The 22,554-nt window shown below is 45.9% G+C and overlaps 1 protein-coding gene and 2 long non-coding RNA genes across 3 annotated transcripts; 2 read left to right on the forward strand and 1 right to left on the reverse strand.

The window, feature by feature from the left end:
• The first annotated feature begins 3,778 nt into the window (after window positions 1-3,778).
• Window positions 3,779-9,997, forward strand: IRF2BP2 (interferon regulatory factor 2 binding protein 2). The gene is made up of 2 exons (XM_079971819.1): window positions 3,779-6,440; window positions 7,279-9,997. Exons 1-2 carry the CDS (start codon window positions 5,393-5,395, stop codon window positions 7,983-7,985), a joined length of 1,755 nt encoding a protein of 584 aa, XP_079827945.1. The 5' UTR covers window positions 3,779-5,392; the 3' UTR covers window positions 7,986-9,997.
• Window positions 8,904-18,982, reverse strand: LOC307213737. The gene is made up of 3 exons (XR_013837657.1): window positions 18,229-18,982; window positions 17,907-17,961; window positions 8,904-13,822 (listed from the first exon to the last, which is right to left on the reverse strand). It is a non-coding gene; the product is annotated as an uncharacterized lncRNA (long non-coding RNA).
• LOC307213734 lies at window positions 17,059-19,815 on the forward strand. Its single transcript, XR_013837654.1, has 2 exons — window positions 17,059-17,199; window positions 19,491-19,815. It is a non-coding gene; the product is annotated as an uncharacterized lncRNA (long non-coding RNA).
• Window positions 19,816-22,554: the final 2,739 nt, after the last annotated feature.

Consider the following 22,554-nt stretch of genomic DNA (forward strand, 5'->3'; position numbering starts at 1 on the left):
CATAGTCCCCTACAGAAATCATCCTGCCATTTTATACTTCAGCCAAAAGCAAAATCTGAGTTGTTTAGTATGTTTGTCTTTTTCAAGCAGTTGTGCAAGGTCTTTCTTTTTCATTTTTAACAGGCAGATGGTATTACAGCCAACTACCATTAGGTGTCCTCTAGCAATAACAATTCCTAAAGACAGTGGATGCTCGGGTTGCGAACATGATCCGTGCGGGAGGCACGTTCGCAACCTGCAGTGTTCGCAACCTGCAGCGCCACGTCTGTGCACAAGCGGATCGCGATTTGGTGCTTCTGCGCATGCACAGAGTGATTTAGCACTTATGCACATGCATGAGCGCCAAAACCCGGAAGTAACCCGTTCCAGTACTTCCGGGTTCAGCGCAGTGCGCAACCCGAAAACGCACAAAGAGTCTGTAACCGGAGGTATGACTGCACTGTATAGAACTCCCATGTAACAATGGAAGCCCTGCACGGGTTAAGCTCAAAGGACTTTGATTCAGCTCAGTTTTACAGAGCAAACTCCCCAAACAAAAAAGGACCTTTGTTTGATTCTAGGAATGCATTCGACGCCTTTAAAAGAACAACAATAGTCAGGCTTTGAGGTGAAGAGGAGGACAAGAAGTGTGGAAGCATTTTTGCTGATGTGGACTATATATTTTTCTACCTTTTCCGTCAAAGCCTACAAGCCTTGTGTCTGATGTTTGTCAATACACTATATTAAAGGAACCCGATGCGTGCCTCCCCGTACACATCTGAAAAAGGTGCTTCTCCCTCCCTGTTTTCGCTAGCAGTTCAGAACCGTCACAATTTTCTCTCCGTGCTCAAACACGCTAGTTCTTGGCTCCTCGCCAGTATAGGCAAACTACACATGCAATTTTCCTTTTACAGAACCTGGAGGCTGAGCAAGAGGGCACAGAGGTACGTGACTAAAACATCCGAACTTCCTCTTTCATAAGCCCATCACATGATGGAAGCAATTACAATTCCAGCCTTGTCTCTGTGAATTGTAGACGCATTGCCTCACCCTAGAAACCCGTCTCCCTCTCCCCTCTGCCTCCCTCTCCCCTCCTCTTTATGTGTAGGCAGCAGTTGCTGCAGCCGGCTTGGAAAGGATCCAATTTCACTCTGGAGAAAGAACGAGGGCAGAGGGTGGAAGACAAAAACAAAGATCTGTTTACTAAAAGTATACAGCTTCTTCGGGTGGGGGGGGAGGAGGAAGGCAGAGAACGCAGCTGACAAAGAATTCGGCAGAACAGAACATAAAAGGCATGGCGGCTTTGGAACTGAAAACAAGCCGCGTTAACTCTTGCCTGTCCAAACAAAAAAATGAAGCGGAGGTGGGGAGGGAGGCGGTGCCGCAGTTGCCATTTCTTTTCAGAGAAATTCCAGACGGTACTGATGGCCGTCCATTGTGAAAAGAAATACATTTCTCAGGGAGATCCCGGCTTCCCTGGTTGAACAGCGCCCGCACAAATGTAAATATTATATAGATGTGCCGATTTCATTTCGTGCACACACACACACACACACAAAATGATCCTGCAAGGCTGTTTTATGAGGTTGGACAACGATCGCATTGTTTGACGGGGCCACGGAGGGGAAGGAGCGGGAGTGGGCGTAGATGACTGGCTCAGAGCTGTGCGGGGAAGCATAACTAGGCGAAGAAGGAAGGGCAATGTTTACGTTTCATCTAGCCTCGCTGGGGAGGCATCAGAGGGCAGGAAACCATTAACCCCTCATTGCACGGGCGGGGCGGGGGATCGAATTTCTCTTAACGTATCACCGGCTGCAGTCTCCTCCAGTTTAACAGGGAAGAGAATTGCTTGTGGGAAGGGGGGGGGGGCTTTGCACCATCTCTTTTGCACAAGTCGGCGTGTGTTCGGTTCGGGTAGCCTTCAGCAACCCCACTGCACTGGTTTGTGTGCTGATGGGGTTGGCTGGCAGCCCTTGAAAACGCATCGACAGCATCGACTCTGGAAATCCCCACGGGAGTCCTGCCATATATAAATGATTGTGAAAAACAACACGGAACGTGTTGACTCGGGATTAAATGCCTTCCACGATATTTCGGAACAGGTTTATTAATGTGATCTAACGAGGTCAATAAAACCGAGGGTGGTTTGCTCGGGGGTGGGTGGGTGGGGGAAGCCAAACAAACCCTTCCGCTTCATTAGGAAAAGCTGTTCAAACAGTAACTGCATTTTCAATAGCAACACAACAGAAGCGTCAGCAAGATTCCTCTCCCCCTCGCTTTGCCAATCCAGTTGTAAAGATAATAATCTACACTCTGCTCTTCCAACTCACAACCAGCTCATTCCAGTTCAAATGAGTTTGGTTTTAAAAAAAATAATCTGCCCGGGGCGTGTTTGCAAAAAAGAAAAAGAAAGGAGGTCGGAAAGTTGACAGCTCATGTAACTGAGTTTGCGGATGGCGGAAGAGTTAATAGCGAAATACTGCAAATTCAGCCTGAAGGCCAGCGCGGGCTGAACTGCAGTTGCTAATCGGCTCACGCGCCAGGAGGGTCTGTAACCGTAAAGCAGGCTTAGGGTACGAAGAACTGCTGTTGTTGCTGCTGCTGCTGCTACTGCAGCAGGGAGAAATCGGTCTTATGGCGGCGGCGGCGGCAGCAGCAACAGCAACAAAAATGTGCAAGCTGGCCAGGTTGTAGCACTCGGATCTGCAATGCCAAATCGTTCTCACACAACCCAGCGAAGTCTGAATGAAAGACGAGCGCTGCGCCTCGATTAAAAAGCGGCAGCAGCAGCAAAGGCGTGCAAGACCTAGGGGAGAAAGGCGCAGCACATTTCGCCATTTTGCACCCGTCCTCCACAGTAGCCTACAAGGAGGTTTTCATACTACCTTAAGTAAAAAGTTAAGCCTGGGAGGAAGGGAGCGCTCATCGCCCAGAAATAGCAGCAGAGAGGGCGGCGCTTAGCGCTGTGACGGCGCAGCGGCGGTGCTGCCTGTAAGTCTTTCTCCGTCCCTGGAATGTGCATTTCGTTAACAAGGCATCAAGTGCCAATGGCATAGAGTCACGTCTCCCGACTGCGGCTGCGCACGCCGAGTGTAGCAGAAGCCCTTGAACAAAATGCGAACGTCAGAGCTCCCTTCTCCCTCCCTTCCCCTTTGTAACCTACATAACTCAGCAACAGCAATACTGTGGGAATGGTGACCTAGACGCAAGAGTTTTAGGGAAACGCTTCCACTTTGTTTACTCGGCACAATCCCATGCGCGCACACAGTGACACTAACATATACACACACGGTAGGATCACGCCTTTTCTGCAGGGGAAACGGGTTTCGTTTGGGGTTTTTATTTTTGGGTTATTAATCGTATGCAAATACCGGATGAGCTGTTCGTGGAAGAAGGAAGAAGAATATCTGAAGGTTACGCGGGGTGGGAAGGAAGCAATTGTTTGGAAAATGTTACACGGAGAGGTGCGGGTGCACGCGCTCTACCTCTACCATCTGCGCAGCACACACTGCTCCTGTTTCATGGTTAAAAATACCAGGAAAGAAAACGGGATGTCCCCATTTCGGAAAGAAATTGCTTTTTCATTTTTTTAAGAGATGAATTCATAATGAACTTTACTACCAGCAAGCGTAGCCAAAGCAGTGATGAAGCATAATAGATTTATGAGCTTTGAGAATATTGCCTGCGTTGCAATACTAGAAACCGTCGCCCCCTCGCAGGTTTCTCGTGCCCCCCCCCCCAGTGGGGTTTCTCTGGCGCAAGGGATTTATTTATTCCTATGCCTTGTTTTGTTACGAAATATAAATATTCCACTTGCTGCTAATACCAAATAGAACACATGCATCGATCCTCTGCACTTACTTGGGAACAAGACTCGTTGAAATCAGTGGGACTTTACTTCCGAGTAAATACATAGGGTTGCGCTGGCAAATTGTACATGGATGACTAGTTCAGGTTGCAGTCTTTACCGTAAGGAAGCGACTTTGGAAAAGCATTCATACGTCTTAATTGAAATTACATTTATATGGCAAGTGAATCAAATTATTTCAATGGTTCTCACTGTCAAGTTAGTATACTTGGGATCGTAGCCTCAGTTTGATTCTATGCGTTCTTAGTGGTACTCTGTAGGCATGCTCGAGCCTACCCTTCTTGGAATTTAGTAGGACTTACTCCCAGGTAAGGCTACCATCTTATTCACAATTACCAGAGATGGTGAATGCAGTGGCGCTTACTTCTGAGTAGATATTTCTAGGATTGCAGTGTAAATATGTTTGCGATCTGAGTGGTGTTGGAAAAAAATTCCCCTCGGATTTACTTCCCAGTAAATCTGCACAAGGCTTTTAAAAAATAAATAAATCCTGATGCAACTGAAGGGAGTGGCTGCTCTCCGAAAGATTCACTCATAATCCTCTCACAATATCCCTTCCTGTAACTCGTGTACTATAATTAAGCCTTTTTACAGGGGGCGGGAGGAGGCAAGAGAAGATCAGGGGTTTGAGCTAAAGGGAGAGCTTTCCAATCTAGAGAATCAGACCCCGAGCGATTTGCCGAAGGTCACACGATGAGAGTCAACGTCGAAGCTCGAATTAGACCAAAGGATCAAATGGTAACCTAGATTCCCAAACGCGGCCATTGCAGTATGCAAAAAACCCGTTTGAAACAACAAGTAGTGCCATAATAATGCGACGCAAAATGTGCATTGGGGGAGGGGGGAGTCCAGCCAACATTACTATCATGGAAGCCTTGCCTAGAAGAAGGCAGGAGAAGAGGAAGGCCCCCAGCTCCCCATTTTGCATCCATTCACATGCGAAAGCCTTGCCGCTCCCTCCTCCTCCCCCCTCCCTCCCTTCCTCCCGTGTGCTGACTAGAAGAGAGCTGGTTATTCTTGCAGCTCTTGTTGTCTTGGCAGAAGTTCAATGAGCAGCAGGAGGAGGAAGGGGGAGAGCCGAGCACGCAGGCGCTCCTGGGCACTGTCGAAGAATCGAGTCACTGGAGCAGAGCGCACCAGCGGCGGCGGCGGCGGCGGCGGCGGCTTCTGGAGTCCCCGCCCCAATGCGAGTGTCTGGGCGGCCGGCAGCCGGCGGGCAGCGCTGTAGTAGCGAGAGCGCGGCGCGGGCAGAGCGAGCTGCGCGCTGTACTGGGGGGGTCGGAGAGCGCCTGGTTTGGGCGATGCGTCTCGCCGCGTCCCGGTGAGCGACTGCAGCCTGCGGGACTAGGAGAGCGGGGCCCGGGAAGAAGCTTTTCGCCCTCGCCCCGCCTTGGAGCGGCACTTGTCGGCGGCAGGAGGCGGCCGTCGGTGCAAGAGGCTGCAGCGGCTGCAGAGCGCAGAGCCTCCCCGGTGGCTCGCAGAGCAGCAGTGGGAAGAGGAGGCAGGGGAGGAGACGCGGGGCGCTCGCTGCCCCTGGACTCGGCCATGTCGTCGGCGGCGGTGGCGGTGGCGGCTGCCTCGCGCAGGCAGTCGTGCTACTTGTGCGACCTGCCCCGCATGCCCTGGGCCATGATCTGGGATTTCACCGAGCCCGTCTGCAGGGGCTGCGTCAACTACGAAGGCGCCGACCGGGTGGAGTTCGTCATCGACACGGCTCGGCAGCTCAAGCGAGCGCACAGCTTCCAGGAAGGCCGGGCTGCGCCGCCGCCGCCGCACGCCAAGCAGCAGCCGCCGCCGCTCAGCGCCAAGGAGATGCACTCGGCCGCCGTGGCTGCAGCGGAGGCGGCCGCCCGCGCTCCGCCGCAGCCCCACGAGCGCTACTCTCTGGCGGCCGCCGCGCCTTCCGAGCGGCCGCCGCGCCTGGGACCCGAGTACGGAGCGGGCAGCCGGCAGGTCAACGGCATCCTGGTGCCCAACGGCTTCTCCAAGCCCGAGGAGCCGCCGGAGCTCAACCGCCAGAGCCCCAACCCGCGGCGGACGCACGCCGTGGCGCCCACCCTGGTGCCCCTCATGAACGGAGCTTCCCTGCCCGCCGCCATCAACATTAATAGCCGCGCTGCGGCGGCCGCCGCGGCCTCCTTGGCCGCCATCTCCGGAGCGCCCACCCCGCTGCAGGTGTCGGTCTCGCAAGCGCAGCAGAGCCAGCAGCAGCCCGGGGAAGTGGGGGGGCACAAGCGGCCCGGCTCGGTGTCCTCGTCGTCGTCCAGCAGCGGCGGCGGCGGCGGCAGCGGAGCCAGCGACTTGGAGGGCAAGGACAAGGGCCAGCAGCAGCAGCAGCAGCAGCAGGCGCGGGGCTCGGCGGACAACTTGGAGCAGCTCGGCGCGGAGAGCAAAAGCCGCGCGGCGGCGGCGGCGGCGGCAGCGAGCGCTGAGCAGGAGTGGATGGGCAAGCCCAAGACCGTGCGAGACACCCTGCTGGCCTTGCAGCACGGCGGCCACGCGGTGCCCTACGAGAGCAAGTTCAAGAAGGAGCCCGGCATGGCGGGCGGGAGGCTGCTGGGCTACGACAGCAACGGCGCGGTGGCGAAGTCAGGTGAGCTGCGCTGAGGGGGAACTGGGGGGCGCGGGCGGGCGGGCGGGCGGGGGCGCGCTCTTGGCCTGAGCAGGGGGAGGGGCTGGCGGTGGGTTTCTGAGGGAGAAGGAAGGGAAGCACTCTTCCCCCCCCCCGTCCCCTCATGGAAAAGACGAGCCAGGGTCGCCATTTCGGCCCAACTTCCTGGTGCTGAAACCCCAGCGGCGTGCTTGGTGTAACATGGATGAGTCAGGGCGCTTTGCTGACAGACACTGACAGAGGGTTTCCCCTCCCTTGCCCTGGCCGCATTCTTTCGCGAAGGGAGCTGAGGCGCGCAGGGCTGCTGCGAGCAACAGCAGACATTTTCCTGAGCCAGGCGCCATATGTTCCGCATATGCTCCGAGGCGCTCGCTTTGGGCGTGCAAATAAGGAGGATGCAGGAGTTATCTGGGCTCGGCAGATCCCGCGCGCCCCTCACGGCTGCAGCTCGGCTGGGGCATAGATTTGCCTTGAGCCTGAATGGGCTCGGAGCGAGTGGAAGATTACCAAGCTGCGAGCGGCTCTTTTGGCCGGCAGCCAGCGTGGGAGGGTGGTACAGTGTGGGCACATTTGAATGCATGCAGCATGTACTGTAGTGTAAGCGCTGGCACGGCGTGTTCACATGCCGATCCACAGCCCCAGATAAGCTGAATTTACTGGGGGTTTAAGCTGGTTTGATCTGTTAGAATTCAGCGAGCAACTTGGCCCGAATCCCGAGTTCTTGGCTTGACCGGGCTGTGTGGCATCCTGACCCTGGCGCTTGGCACACGTTTTCTGTGCTTCTGCGACACTATATCTCCTCTCCTGATCTGCTCCATAGGGGCCCGGGCTGCGAGGAAGAGAAAGCCTTCTCCAGAGCCTGAAGGTGAAGCCGGACCTCCCAAAATCAATGGCGAGGCGCAGTCATGGCTACCAACCTCGTCAGAAGGGATGAAGATCTCCATGGCAGCTGCGTCCTTCATGTCCCCGCCACCACCAACCGCTTCGCCTCATTCCAACCGGACCACACCACCCGAGGCAGTCCAGAACGGCCAGTCCCCGATGGCGGCGCTCATTTTAGTTGCAGACAATGCTGGGGGGAACCATGCCTCCAAAGATGCCAACCAGGTCCACTCCACCACCAGGAGGAATAGCAGTAGCCCGCCCTCGCCATCCCCTATGAACCAAAGAAGGCCAACCAGGGAGGTGCAGAGCCAAGGGGCAAATGCCGGAGGGATGGAGCCTGTGCACCCCGCCAGCCTCCCAGACTCTTCGCTGGCAGCTAGCGTCCCCCTGTGCTGCACCCTGTGTCATGAGCGCCTGGAAGACACCCACTTTGTGCAGTGCCCCTCCGTCCCATCCCACAAATTTTGCTTCCCTTGCTCCAGACAGAGCATCAAACAGCAAGGAGCTAGTGGGGAGGTCTATTGTCCCAGTGGGGAGAAGTGCCCTCTGGTGGGCTCCAATGTCCCTTGGGCCTTCATGCAGGGCGAGATTGCAACCATTCTTGCAGGAGATGTGAAAGTGAAAAAGGAGAGGGACTCTTGACTTTCCCAGTTTCTCAATGCAACGTCAACCTTAACATAAAACTGAATTGTATATATCTATAAATACCTATAAATATCTATATATATATTATATATATATATATATATATCTCCAAGACAAGGGAAATGTAGACTTCATAAAACATGGCTGTATAATTTTGATTTCTTTTTTTGAATACATTGTGTTTCTATATTTTTTTGAAGACGAAAGGTATGTACTTAATGTACTTTCCCCCCTTCTTTTTTTGTTATAGCAATTATTTGTTGTGCTTCCTTGGTGAGTTACTGTTTTCAGTGTAGGCTGTGACTTGCGCTGCTTTTTTTAGAGAGCACTTGGCAAACCAGAAATGCTTCTAGCTGTGTTTGTATGCACTTGTTTTTTCTTCTTCTTTTTCTTCCTCTCCTTTTTTTTTTGTTCTTTTTTTTAAATGCCAAATACATCTGACATTGTAAAGAACGCCTTACTGTTGGTGGTTCCTTATTTTTTGCCCTCACTAATACATGCTGGAGGCATGCAGGTTTTAGAGATAACATGGCATTAAAGGTGTTCATAGGATTAAAGTGGGAATGCCACTCAGTCCAGTCCAAAGACAGGTGAGAAAGCACAAGGGGTTTCATTTGGAAACATCATTCCCTTGCTGCTGCTACTGCTGCAAAAATGGCCAGATTCTTCAAGTAGTTTTGTTTCCATAAGGAAGTTGCCTTCAGAGCATTATGCTAAGTGAGGCGCTGTTGCATTAGGAATTGGGGAGTTTGTTTTTTTCTTAAAGGCAGAGTTGACCACGGTTCAAGAGGTTGGTTGTAAGATTGCAAAACTGCATTTATTCAATTACGTAATGTTCCTGCAGAATTTTTGTGATAAGTTAGTTTATTGTCTAACCGTGCATTGGTGCAGACAGAATAGCACTGCCATTTAAAAAAAAAAACCAAATCCATACCTTTTCAGCACCATTTAACATCACCACTTCCTCCATGTTCATGTGGAAAACTCTGAAGCAGATTTTTTTTTTTTTTATTTACTTAATATAGTGCAGGTGGGCTTTGATCTTGCTTATCAAGTATGATAATGTTGTGATTGTTACTATTGCTGACATGTTGCCAGGTTGTGGCAGATAACAGTATGGTAATAACAGCAGCATATGAGGCTTTTACCTGGCTTGCCTATTATGGCAGCATAGAGATTAGTGAAAAATTCTACCTGAAATTTCATAATACTTGTGTTGGAGAGAACTAATTCTCATCTAAATAGAACAGCTTGGGATTTAAATCAACTCCAGTTTCTTGCCTTTTAGACTACTTTCAAGAATTCTTTTGTAAAATTATTATTTTGATCACACTTTTTTTTTTGCATCAGACAGCAACATTTTTAATCAATAAATCATCAGTTACTAGAAATAGTTAAGCCTTACTGTAGTGATTCTGTGCTGTTTACAGTTGTGTTAGCAACACTGCTGTGCAAGCCCTTGTGCTAAGTGTTTATAATATGTCACATAGACTTGTTTGAAGCAGAAAGATGGTTATACGGTCCCCATCTCTGTGGCAAATAACACTATACATTTTGATGTTGAGAGAATCTGTTCAACTAGGTTTAACAGTTTTTGATGCTGTTGGGTCAGACTGTTCTTATGTGTTAATGTTCAGACTGCTATTGAATGCAGAATAGATTTTGGTAGGCTTCTTTTTTTTAAAGGTCATGACATTTGGAAATCCAAACTGCACATGCACAGTAACCTTTCTTTTTTGAAGTGTTTTAAGTACACCCACTAGCATTGTGTTCCATATTACAGGTCAGTGTAAATTAAATAACAAGATTTGCATGATAAACCAATTCAATGCTCTTTAAAATGATAGAAATACATATAGTGCAGACTGGTGTCTTATGTAAACACATGTTTAGACAGTTCGAGAGGAAAAAAACGCACATATATACAACTGTAAAGGATTCTTTGGAACCACTATAGTCTGTGGAAATATGTATTTAGGCACTTTATTAAAAATTGGATTTTGAATTGATAGATGGTAACAAGTTCTTAAGAATCTCTTTGACATGATACCTCATGTATTATACCAATTTGTATGGAGAAACTGCATTCTAGGTAAGAGAATATCCATACCAAAATTTTCCTGGAAAGTTCGTTGTGATGTCTTGGCATGTAGTTCAGATTTGAGCTTCTTAACTTGAAGTGGGGATGATAGTAACTTTTTTCTTGCTAAGACTATTCAGGCATGTCAAGGTATTGAAAGGCATTTGATCTAGATCTCCAACAAAAGCTCTTTTACTACACTTATATCCTGAATAAGTGTCTTCATATATTGTAGCCCAGTAATATCACTGTATGTTCTTTAAAGTAGTTTAAATAGTGGGAAAGTTTAGGCCTTGTCATACCACATGATGACAGCTGGAACACATTTCAAAGCTCTCCACCTGTTCAGTCAACTCCTTCCAAACCTGTTAAGGTGACCGGTTCTAACATGCATTATAAATTCATAATACAGAAACATCATAAACTAGTACATGATTTTTGGATCAGTTGGGCCTATTGTAATTTTAGTTTGTTTCCTGACAAGTTTATGACATCACCACAGTGGATCACATTATATTTGCTATATGTTTTCTTGGCTACAACGTTTTTTTTAAGTGCTTTAGCTGCAACAGTACTACCATTAATCTCTGATAATAATGCAAACCTTGATTCCATTGCAGCTAATGTGAACTGAGTCATTAATTTCAATGGAGTCAGGCTTTGCACCCTTACTTTTTTGAAGTTTTTAATGGTGATAATTTGTATAGCAATAAAGCAAAATGTTGTTTTAATGGAGAGTGTGATTGTCAAAATCTCACCTTCATTTACACTTTTAAGTTACCTTTATTGAAATATCACCTGCACTATGCTTTCATTGTTTATAGTTACTAAACTAACACATTACTATTTTTTCCTATTATTTTTTATCTTTTGCATTGAATAAAATGAAACTAGGAGCTTTAAACACTTTCTGCGAGTTTTTGTTGCCCTTTTCATTTTTTAAAAAATACTGCAGCTACTGAGGTGCATAGTAGCCAAATCAACTGGATTTTTAACAGGTTGCTCTCTTTTGCTAGACATAAAAACAGAACCTAGGCTAAGAGCAGTACAGCAGCGTAACTGTAAGTGTACTATTTTTTTTTCTTAGGAGGGCTGACCATCCTCCTGACATAAAAGTAGAAAGAAGCTCAGCAATTGTATGGTGGTCTATGAAGCCTTGAGCTATGTATCTTGTGAAATCACATTTAGGAAGAGGTTTATTTGGGAGGGTTCTCCCAATGGCTTTTTATGGTAACAGGATCCTGGGAAATTTTCTCTGTACTAGGGCCAAATCCTTCTCACCTTACTACCAAGAAGAACAGACACAGTGTTCTGCTGACATGAGAGAGTCATTGAGGGCAGGTGATTTCACTGTCTACCTTGCAACTTTGCAAAAGGTTCTTTTAGCTGGAGGTGTTAAACCCTAATATAAATAACAAACAAGGCTGGTGGCAAACAACTATCCTAAGTATATGCAAGTGGAAGAATCTTTCCTTGAATTCAGTCCAAATAAATAAGTTTAGCACTGAAATGCTGGCTAAATATATATAGCATTGGGGTACAGTACTTGACTTTCTCCTTGCAATAATGTGGTGTGGAGAACCATGAACTACTATGCACAGATGCAGCCTAGATGCTCCCAATCAAAACAAGTACCAAGTAGAAAAACTATTATTTGAAACATTACTGGTTATGCGTGATATTGGGAAAGGCTAAGGTATGATTATGATATATTATTCTTAGTTTTATAAGAACTGGATATTTTAATGTAATATATAATTTAATTATTTAAATAGGAATTCTGCATGATCACCAAATACAATACTCTGCAGAGGTATAAGGGGTTGCAAGTTGCTTAACACTAAAAGTTGCACTGTTAAAGTGGGGGAATGAGTTCAGCTAAAGATAGTTTACACAAATAGCCCAGTCAAAATGTGTTTTTAAGCCAGTGACTTCAGTGGGGCTAAATTTGTTTTAAAAATTCAAGGGCTCCTGCACTTCAGACTGAACTGAAAAGTTCCAGTTTACAGTTACATGATATTCTTTGGCTGATGGTGTATATGCAATGCTATAAATAATTAAATGGTAAAAAGTGATACAGGTATAAGCCGATTATTATTTTTTTAACTTTAACCAATTGCATTTATGTGGAAAGGATGGCCCATTAATTTCAATGGGATTGCTTCTGTGGTGCGACTATTTAGGACTGCATGCATGGAAAGATTTGAAAAGTAGTATAAAGCTTGCTCCTGCCAAAGACTGCAACTCTATTTATTTTTTTTTAAAGACATTAGCAGATGAGAGTTCTAATAAATAGCTAGGAGGTGTATGAAAGCAGTGGGGTGAATTGAATGGCCCATTATTACCCACTCTTAGTAGACCTACCTGTATCTGAGATTACAAAATAAAGGTGGCTGTAAAAGAAACTCTTCTTACCGTTACATATAAAAGTGCCCTTGATTTTTATCAAATCTACTGTTACAGGTTACTGACCAGGCAAGTCAGATGTTTTTCAAACTCTTCTTGCTAATGGACAAGGTTATTTAGAGATAGAGAAAAAATCCTGCAGGCAGCTTATAAAATAGTTTTACTTGGTAAAGGGCAATAGGGTTCTTTTCCTAATTCTTGAGTGTAGATGTGTAATCATTCAGAAAACATTCGCTGCATCTAGGCCACACAAAATCCTGAGTCACCCTCATTTGCTTGCCTTTGTTCAAGAACTGCAGATTGAGAGGACACGCCTTTCCTCAGTCATAGACCAAGGTCAGGCTATTCTAACAGATGAATGGAATACATATTTATCCGTTTCATCATTCCAGACTGGAGCTGGGACACTTGGACTATTAACTCATTGACTGCCTTTGGTTAAGCTGTTGTCATCAGAAATCCTGATAAAGCATCTGTTTTTATCATGATATTTTTTATCTTGAACAAATTCCCAACCAATAAGTGACACTTTAATATCATGCAACAAGTTGAACGAGCAATGTGTTTTAATATATATATATTTCTCCTCGTTTTAAATTACCACAATGCTTATACAGTTTTACTGCACTTGGGGGGGAACCATAAATAATAAGTGTCACATTTATAAATTTATAACTACTTTTTTCACAATTTAAAATCCAGTCCTTCACCCACTTAAAGTTCTATCTTATGCACATTTCTGTAGAAGCAAGTCTTGCTGGATTCAGTGCAGCTATTACTACAGAAACTGGAAATGGTTTGGGGTCTGCAGCACGGCACCCCAATCCTGAAAACAATTTGTCAGAAACAAGTCCTCTGTCCAATTGAATTTACAAGCTCATATGGCAGATTTGATAGCAGTGTAGATTACTTCAGGAAGGCATATTCCTACCTCCCCCACCCATGTAGTGATATGTGAATTGGAGTGTAAAGCAAAGCGTATGCTAAGCATATTCTTGGCTTTACAATTTCAGTTACGCACCTTCTGACTGCAAATCCAATTTATCTTAGAATGCCTGGGCTGCAAATTATACATAGAAATACATCCTTTTGAAAACTGGAATTTACTTGTGTACATTTAGGGTAAGACTGCCAACACAAAGAGAATCTGGGCTTCCCCAACCACCCAGTCCTAGACACATTTATGCGGCATAAAGTTCAAATGCTTTCAATTAAAAATACTTCAAGGACTGCAATCTGCTTGTGCCATGGAAAGTTAAGAGTGTGGCATAAAACTGAGGATTTGTCTTGTAATGCTCTTCCTTAAGCACAGTGGTGGGGAAAGCCATCCTCCTTTAAGGAGATGCATCTGAAATAAAAATAAGAAACAAGAGGGCAGTTTTCCTAATCCCACAGTGCTGCTGACAATCAGCAATTATGAATTTTGCAGGTTGGGAGGTAGTGGGAATAACAGGGTGTAGGGACTCTGCCTAGTAATTCAACAACAACCAGCTATGTTTTTTGTCTAAAAAATAATCAACTCAGGTGAATCTGCCTTAGAGTGAGTCAGATCATTAGTACATCTAACTCAGTATTATTTACTCTCTGCTGGCTGCAGCTCCCCAGGGTCTCAGGCAGGAAATCTTCCCCATTGTCTGCTACTTGACCATTTAACTGGAGCCACAAGACATTGAATCTGGAACTTTTTATAGCAGGGATGGGGAATCCTTTTAATCTCAAGGGCAGCATCCCTGTGGCAAGCAGAGCCATAGGCCAAAGCTGCCGGGGCAACCAATTTTACCTTTGTACAGCAGGCTAGATTCTACACACTTTCCACACTCCCCTCTGTATCCTTCATCATGACAAGCAAAGAAGAATTATCAGATACCAAAAATGTATTCCGGCTGGACAAAAGCATACAAGGAGGATGCAGAGTAGGGCCAGTAAAGAGTGTGGCCTGGGGAGAGACTTAGTGACCTCAGGTTCCCCATCTCCATTTTACAGGGGAAAATTGCGCTTTTACCACTAAGCTACGGTCTCTTACCCATCTGAGGTTTCTGCCACATTTCCAAAAACAAATACTGTAAACAAACAAACATACCTCCTCAAACAGTTATGGCTATGTACTGGAAATTTTAAAAAGGATCTACAATTACTATTAGTCCCATTACATGGATAAAGATCTGAGGCTGAAAAATTACACATGTATGAGTCAACAGACTGATCTAAAACAAAAATACTTGGATTCCTGTTCTAAGTGAAGACAATGGGCTTGATGCCACAATCTTAACCATATTACAAGCCACGCTGAAAATGAATGGGATTTGCTTACATCTGACATGATAAGGATTGGGGTATGATCTAGTGTAAATACAAGTACTTCAGTTTAACTGGGTTGTAGACTGGGGTGCAAGGGCTACTCTGCCTATTACTTGTGTGGGGAAGACTTGTGTTTGGAAAAATGGGTGTGTCACACAAGGGCACAATTGGGAAGCCATGATTGGCTGCCATTCCTCACACTTAAAAACCTATCCCTTTTAATGTGTGAAGCCCTTAGTTAATGAAAAATAGTTGTTAAAATCTTGGCAGTTCCAAAAGCCAGTGCTCCAGTCACTGGAAAACATGCTAACATTGCATTAGCGTTCCTAGAACCAACTCCCAGCATCAGAGGTGCTTTACCGAACTGCAGTCTTGTGATTTTTAAAGGTTTTTAAACCCTTACTTTGAAAATAAAGAGATTGTGTAGGTTAGTAAATGATTAATTTCCTTAGCAAGCACCTGAGCTGTAATCTAGCCATGTGTTCTCTGTGATTAAGGTTTGTTCAAGGTGCTCACTGTGCCAGACAAAGTCCTAAGTTCAAACAGTAATGTTTACACAACCAAGTTCACCTTCTCCTTACAGGTCTGCCATCCCAAGCGTTATTCCACACAGCTGCTAGTTTCCCTCTCTGCCCCGCAAGCACAGCACTCCACAATGGGGTAGTTAAATCGGCCCCTACGAAGAACAACCTGTCCAATTGTAAGGTGAAAAAAACATACAGATTCTATTGGGACAAACCAGGCCAAATAGTCTAGATGACTGTATCTGATCAAAATTCTGAAAACAGGCTGTGAACTCAGATTGTGTAGGACTCATCTAACCTGTTTTATACTTTATGTGCCACAGTGACGTCTGCTGAGTCATCACAGAATCATAGAATTGCTGAGTTAGAAGTGATCAAGGGTCATCTAGTCCAACCCCCCTGCAATGCCCAATGTGGAGCTGAAACCCACGACCCTGAGATTTAGAGTCTCATGCTCTACTGACTGAGCTATCCAGCTGTGCCTCTGATCACTTGCAACTGTTTCAGCATGCACAGAGATCAGAACTTGTGGTTTTAATTCACCATTTTGATACTTTCTGTCAAGCGCTTTACAAATTTGCTAGATAATAATAATAACAACTCAGCTAAGGTGGCTACTCTCTTTCAGAAAGGAGACCTCGCAAGTGTTGCATTACAGGTAAAAAGGCAGTGAAGATCCATGTCAGGAAAAGCCGAATTTTATTAGATTTCTGCCTGATAAACAGTAACCAGAAAAAAAATAGTAGCTCAAATCGCTGGAAAGCTACCAGTCAGCTTACGTGAGCAGATTGATATGCTTCTGCGTGAGGTGCCTGCAGCAATGCCCAAGTGAGACTGCAATTCTGAACACAATGATGAGGAAGCTTGACTTCCAACAGCTTGACCTCACCCTCAAAGGCACACTCATCCATTGTTTCCCCAAGACAAAGAGATGCCAACTACTAGGAAGCCAGTCCAGTGAATGCAGTAGGACTTACTTCTGAGTAACATGCCTGGGATTTGCTGCAATTATGTGCCATACGCCATATAGATCCACATATAAGTTCTCTTGATTTTGTAAGCCCTGTTGTAGTTACAGTACTTGCAAGTGTACGCCTAAGTCTATTCGTTTTTTGAGTTGTGCAACTTTCTTCTTTACATCACATACTGACCTTTTTGTTGCAAAATAAAATGTTTTCCCCCCCATTTCATTTTTAAAAGGTAGTTCTGGGAATACATTTTGCGGGGTGGGGGGTGGGGGGAGAGCCAAAGCACATAACCTTCAGAAGAGGCCCAGGTACACACCCACTCCCAGCAACTTTTTGTACTTATGTCACAACAACAGAGGGTTGGATTAGATGACCCCCGTGATCCCTTCCCACGAGCGTGGTGCTGATAATGCCAAGGTTGCAGGTTCGAGACAGCTGCATATTCCTGTCTTAATAGGCGCCCCCACTCTCAGAAATCCCGTCGCGGGAACGGGGGTGCGCTGGGCAGAGCCAGCTGAGAAGACAGACCCTGGCATTCATGCAGAGGCTTGGATCTCTATTAAGACTTTCACTCGGATCAGTCCATAGCCCCCCCAATACGCTGGACCACCCTGGAGCAAAGCAGCGTGGCCGCGATCCGGACGAGGGAGCCGCCACCCCGGAAGCCTCCCCTGGCAGCTCCCGCCAGCCCCTCCCGGGCCGGGAAACTGCACCAGCCGCGCCCGCTATAATTAGAGCGAGGGAGTGAGCGGCGCAGGCGTGGCGGCGGCCCCTCCTCCTCCGAGGCCCCGGCGGGAGAGCAGCTCCCTCGCTCGGCCCCTCGGGCCTGCCGGAGAAGGACCAAGAAAGGAATCGTGCCGACCGGCTCCGCTCTTGATCTGGACGGGTCACCTGGTGGTGAACCAAATATAGCCAAGCGGCCCAAGCAGCTCCTGGCAAGCAGCCGCTTTGCAAAAGCGAGAGTCGCGCGGCCTTGCGCAACCCGGGGGAAAGGGCAAAGGCGTGACGTGGCGCGCCGCCACAGGCTAGGCCTGCAAAGGGCCAAGGGGTGGATTTGGGGCTTTGGGGTGTCTCTCCCGCCCCCCCCCCCCCCGCGCTTTTGCCTGCCTGACTCATCGCAGTAATAGAGCCGCAGGCGTCAGCAAGGGTTACCCGGGAAGGACTGGTTTGGAGATTGCTACACCAGCAAGCTTGGCCTGGGAAGAAGCATGCAAGTGACTGCGCTCTTCGGAGAGTCCGGGAAACTGCCTGGTTCCCAAACTCCCAGGATCACTTAGTAATGTTTGTGCCCCTTGTAGCAATCGTAAAGTGCTGTGCTAGACGCTGCCTGCTTTTGGATTCTATTTTTACAGGCAAAGCACTTGAATGAAGCTCCCGGACCAGAGTTTGGGAACACCTGCCCTATATTTATTTATAGTTATTCATTTCGGAGCAGGACTGTAAACTGATATTCTCACATGCTTTTGCGCGTCCTGGTCTCTAGAGCAGAGAATAATCCTGGGTGTCATAGACTGGTGTTGCCAACCTAACTGTAGAATTTCCTTTTAAAGGTCCAGTGGCAGTTCCTACTGTAGCTATTAACTTTTTGAAAACTGGTGTTAAAATATCCTCTCTGCTTAAAAGAAGTAGATTTAAAACTTACGCAATGCTAATATTTCTTGTTGGCACTGTTTGTTACCCACTTTTCACAACTGGCTCTGCAAAGCAATTAACAAATGTTCAGCTTAATAAACTTCTATCTTACCCATCAAATAGAATTTTACCAAGCAGGGCAGTTTACATACAAGAATATATGAAAGGTTCAACTGCAGCTTTAAAAAAAATTGGAATTCACATGAGGGTCTGTTTTAGCAGGGAGTTCTAGACATTTTGTAAGCATATGATAAGAAACTATTTAATAAAATGTAGCTCTTTAATTTCATCAAATGAAGCCTATGGGGCAATTTCCCTTTTCCAACAATTACCTTATTGATCAAAGGAAGATATGCTGTGCCAGGGCACCCAGTCTTCCTACTGCCATCACCCTTTTCTTATCTGAATTCAACTTCAACGTGTTTCAACTCGGCTACAGCCTCCAGACACTTGAATCAGCACTGAGGCAGCAGCTCCCAGCTGCTTCGTTACCAAAACAGAGCTGTGTGTCATAGGCATATGGATGGCATGCAACTGCAAAGCTCTGGAGGATCTCATCCAGCAGCTTCATAGAGATATTAGTGCTGTTGCCAATACTGACCCCTAAATAACAGACCTTGAGGGGCTGATCTTCCCTCTCTCATCACCCTGTCAGGCATCTTTCATTATACAGCCTCCGGCATATGCTGAAAACACACCTCGTTACCCTGGCTTGCGGTGTCTATTTTTAGGACCCACCTTATTTTTGGGGGGGGATTATATGTTGTTTTGAACAGTTTTCAGTTGTTGTGTTTTAATATTGTAACCAGTCCTAGGACCTTAGGCGGGTAATTATTAATAAGAATCCCTCTTTGAGTGAGTCTCTTTAAATAAAGGTATTCTAATAGTCCTCCAGTAAATTTTAGCCCATGGGTAGGCAAACTAAGGCCCAGGGGCTGGATCCGGCCCAGTCACCATCTAAATCCGGCCCGTGGACGGTCCGGGAATCAGCGTGTTTTTACCCAAGTAGAATGTGTCCTTTTATTTAAAATGCATCTCTGGGTTTATATGTGGGGCATAGGAATTTGTTCATATTTTTTCAAAATATAGTTCAGCCCGCCCCCCCCCCAAGGTCTGAGGGACAGTGGACTGGCCCCCTGCTGAAAAAGTTTGCTGACCCCTGTTCTAGCCATTGTAAACAAGAAGTCCACCATGTTGGATGCAACTTAGGAGGTCTAGAAGTGCCATCAGAGAATCATTCCTTTTATGGATCTCAAGAAATACACCTAATAGGCCTCCTTTGAATGTATGCTGTCTCCTCCCACATTCCACTTTAAGTTTAACTTCTGACTCCATCCGTGGCATCAGCATCGGCCAGCTTTTTATAACCTGTCAGTTTAGATGGTTTTGGTTACTGTCTAGACTGATGAAGAGTTCCAGAGAACTCAAAAGCTTGCACATAATTTCGTAATATTTTGGCTGAGCTAATAAAGGTATTGCCCCAATGTGGATATTGGAATGTTTCTTATGGGATAACATGGTTACCTTGGCTTTCTTTCTTTCTTTCTTTCTTTCTTTCTTTCTTTCTTTCTTTCTTTCTTTCTTTCTTATACAGATCCAATGCCTACTAAAGCTGTCTCATTACCACAGCCAGGAAAGAAGCCTAACTGAAAGGGGTTCTGGGCCCTAGGCTTTCACTAGTCCGCAAGTACTTAGCTCACAAGTAACTTAGCTCACAAGTACCGGTAATTACCTTCAAGGTAAGCAAGCTGAAGTCATCCAAGCGCTGGAGATTGTGGATGCTTCTGATACTCCTCTGGTGGCACCGGAGATGGATCAGAGCTGAGCAGTTTCATCAACCATGAAAATTATCACCATGAGTTCTGTATACCAAGGGACTTTGAGCCAGGAGAGGGAGTAAGAAAGTGCAGTTCCTTCAATTTCTGTCGTTTCTTCTTTTTCTATTAGAATGTTTTGAAAATTGACAATATTGCTTTGTATCATGTTACTTTAAAATGCCATGGCTATATTACAGAAAGGCAGGATATAAATATTTTAATAAATAAACAATCTTATTTTGTCAGCTATCCATCCTGCTCATCCACCAGATCCTTGCCACAATTGCCCCTTGCCCTGTAGGGATGGGGAACCTGCGGCTCTCCAGGTGTTGTTGGATTATAGTTCCCATCATCCCTGCCATCTGCCATTTTGACTTGGGCTGATGGGAGTTGTGGTCCAGCAACACATGGAGATCCACAGGTTCCCCATCCCTGTCAGACAATCTTCCTCAGAGCATTCCAGAACCCAACTGATCCTTAAGTCTCTGTAAACAAGTCATCCTGATGCCCTCCCCTCCCAAATCTGGGGATTTCCTACAGTTTCTGTCTAATCTGACAATGCTGCTAGTGATCATAACCAAATAATCATGGAGTATCATTTGCTGATACAAAACAGTCATTACAAAGTGTCTCTTGCTAATGGTTGTAAGCACCATCACAACATCCCATCTGCATCAGACCCAGAGTTGCCATGGAAAGTTTGTAACCAATGGAGCCAAAAAGGTATGCGAAAGCTGTGTAAGCACAAGATACTATTTTGTACTTAATGACTATGCATGCTTTCAGTAAAATAATACTGTGCACATGTGTGCCATTTTTTAATCACAGAATCTTCTTGTGATTCACAAGCATTTAATTAATCCTCATACCACCCACATAAAGCAGGCATATGTCATTAGGGCCTTTTTCCAGATGCGGAAACAGAAACGCAGAAAGGTTTTGTAAATTGACTGAGGTCAAAGAGCAAGTCATTGGCAGGGCCAAATAGAAAATGGAACACTTTTTCTCTTAGCATCTTACTAGTGCACTGCTAGCCATACGAGGAAGGGGGCTGGGATACATCTGCTAGCAGAAAGTGTTGCTGTGTTGAGAGGAATATACCACTAATCAAGCCATGCTTGATGTTGGAAAAGATGAGTGCACAGTTTCTGGGGGTGGAAAAGGGAGGAGAAGTTTATAATATCAATAATAAAAATCAAATTAAACATAATCAAAATCTCACCAGTCTAATGACCTTGAAGTGATGTGACATGTACAAACCAATAGTTTGCGCATGGGAAAATATTTGCAGTTTTTCTTCACCGTGACTTGCTCCCAGATAGGTGTGAATAGAATTGCTGCCTTGCATTTCCTTTTTATTCCTTTTTGGTATTGTTTGGACAACCTGCAAAATCTGTTTGCAGCCCAGAACAGGTGACTGACAGTGAGTCCAAAGAACTGTGTGAACACATCTCACTTGCACCCATCTCTTGCCATAAAGTAACAAATGTGTCATTTGCTAATTATTTCTCCTGTTGGCAGTTGAAGGGGTTATTTTAAATATCATCATCACCATAAACTTATTTGGATTACAGTGGATTTACCATATTGAACACAAAGTTGTCTGGCTGCCACTCACTGTTGTCAAGCCAATATAAATAATAACTAATCCAGCAGACGGCTCTCGCTTTGATCTTGTCTTTCTTCTTTATGGAAAAAAAAAGGACATGTCATAATAGCAACAAGATCTTCCAGGCAGAGTATTTCTGGGAATTATTGCACTTGAATTGGTGGTTAGTACTTTGGCCTTCCGCCACTTCTCTGAAAGTACGAAGAGTAATGGATTTGGGGTTTTAAAAACATTTTGTGTGTGATCTCAGTGCATATGAAAGGTGCCAGAGAGGCAGTTCAGAAGACAGAAGTTGTCTGTTTGGCTACAAGCTAAGACAGGATTAACCGGCATTGTTTTCTTCACTTCCACAGATACACCTTGACCTTAAATGTGATGAAACCCGCAGGCCTATTCAGTTTGTCTGAGGACAGCATGAAAAATGGAGGGCTTTCCCTCCCTTTCTCCTGAGGCAGTGGTTTTTGAGCGCAAGGCTAGTCTGAGACATTTGGCACATGATGTGGTACCCCCACATATGGCAAAAATATACATTTTAAAAATGTAATAATAAATGTAAATATATGTTTACATTGTTATATTACATTTACATTGAGAGTCCCATGGACTGCAAGAAGATCAAACCTATGCATTCTTAAGGAAATCAAACCTGAGAGCTCACTGGAAGGACAGATCCTGAAGCTGAGGTTCCAATACTTTGGCCACCTCATGAGAAGAGAAGACTCCCTGGAAAAGACCCTGATGTTGGGAAAGATGGAGGGCACAAGGAGAAGGGGATGACAGAGGACGAGATGTTTGGACAGTGTTCTCGAAGTTACAAACATGAGTCTGACCAAACTGCGGGAGGCAGTGGAAGACAGGAGTGCCTGGTGTGCTCTGGTCCATGGGGTCACGAAGAGTCGGACATGACTAAATGACTAAACAACAACAACAACATATTTACTACCCTTCAATAGCACCCAAAATTTGTTGCCACAGGAGAAAGCTTGTATGGTTTAAATGTTTTACTGAAACCTTCTGAAGATGACTCCCCAAGTTGGCATGCAATTGCTGTTGTGTGAGGGAGAGAGCAGGGATGGAGTCCCACCTGCTCCATCATATTGTTTTCAGTGGCCTGCAGCGGGGAGCTGCCAGTGTGATTTGGAAACCTGGAAGGTCACAAGTGGGGAACAACGACTGCCCAAGGAGGATAGGCTCCCCATGGCAGCTGTTCAGCCTCCAACATAGGCAGAAGG

The sequence above is a fragment of the Podarcis cretensis genome (assembly GCF_951804945.1).
Source record: "Podarcis cretensis genome assembly, chromosome: 3".
Classification (NCBI taxonomy): Eukaryota; Metazoa; Chordata; class Lepidosauria; order Squamata; family Lacertidae; genus Podarcis; species Podarcis cretensis.

Coding starts and splice junctions, on each gene's coding strand:
- IRF2BP2 (XM_079971819.1), top strand. CDS start 5,393: ATGTCGTCGGCGGCGGTGGCGGTGGCGGCTGCCTCGCGCAGGCAGTCG. Junction 6,441..7,278: donor CGGCGCGGTGGCGAAGTCAG/GTGAGCTGCGCT, acceptor TCTGCTCCATAG/GGGCCCGGGCTGCGAGGAAG.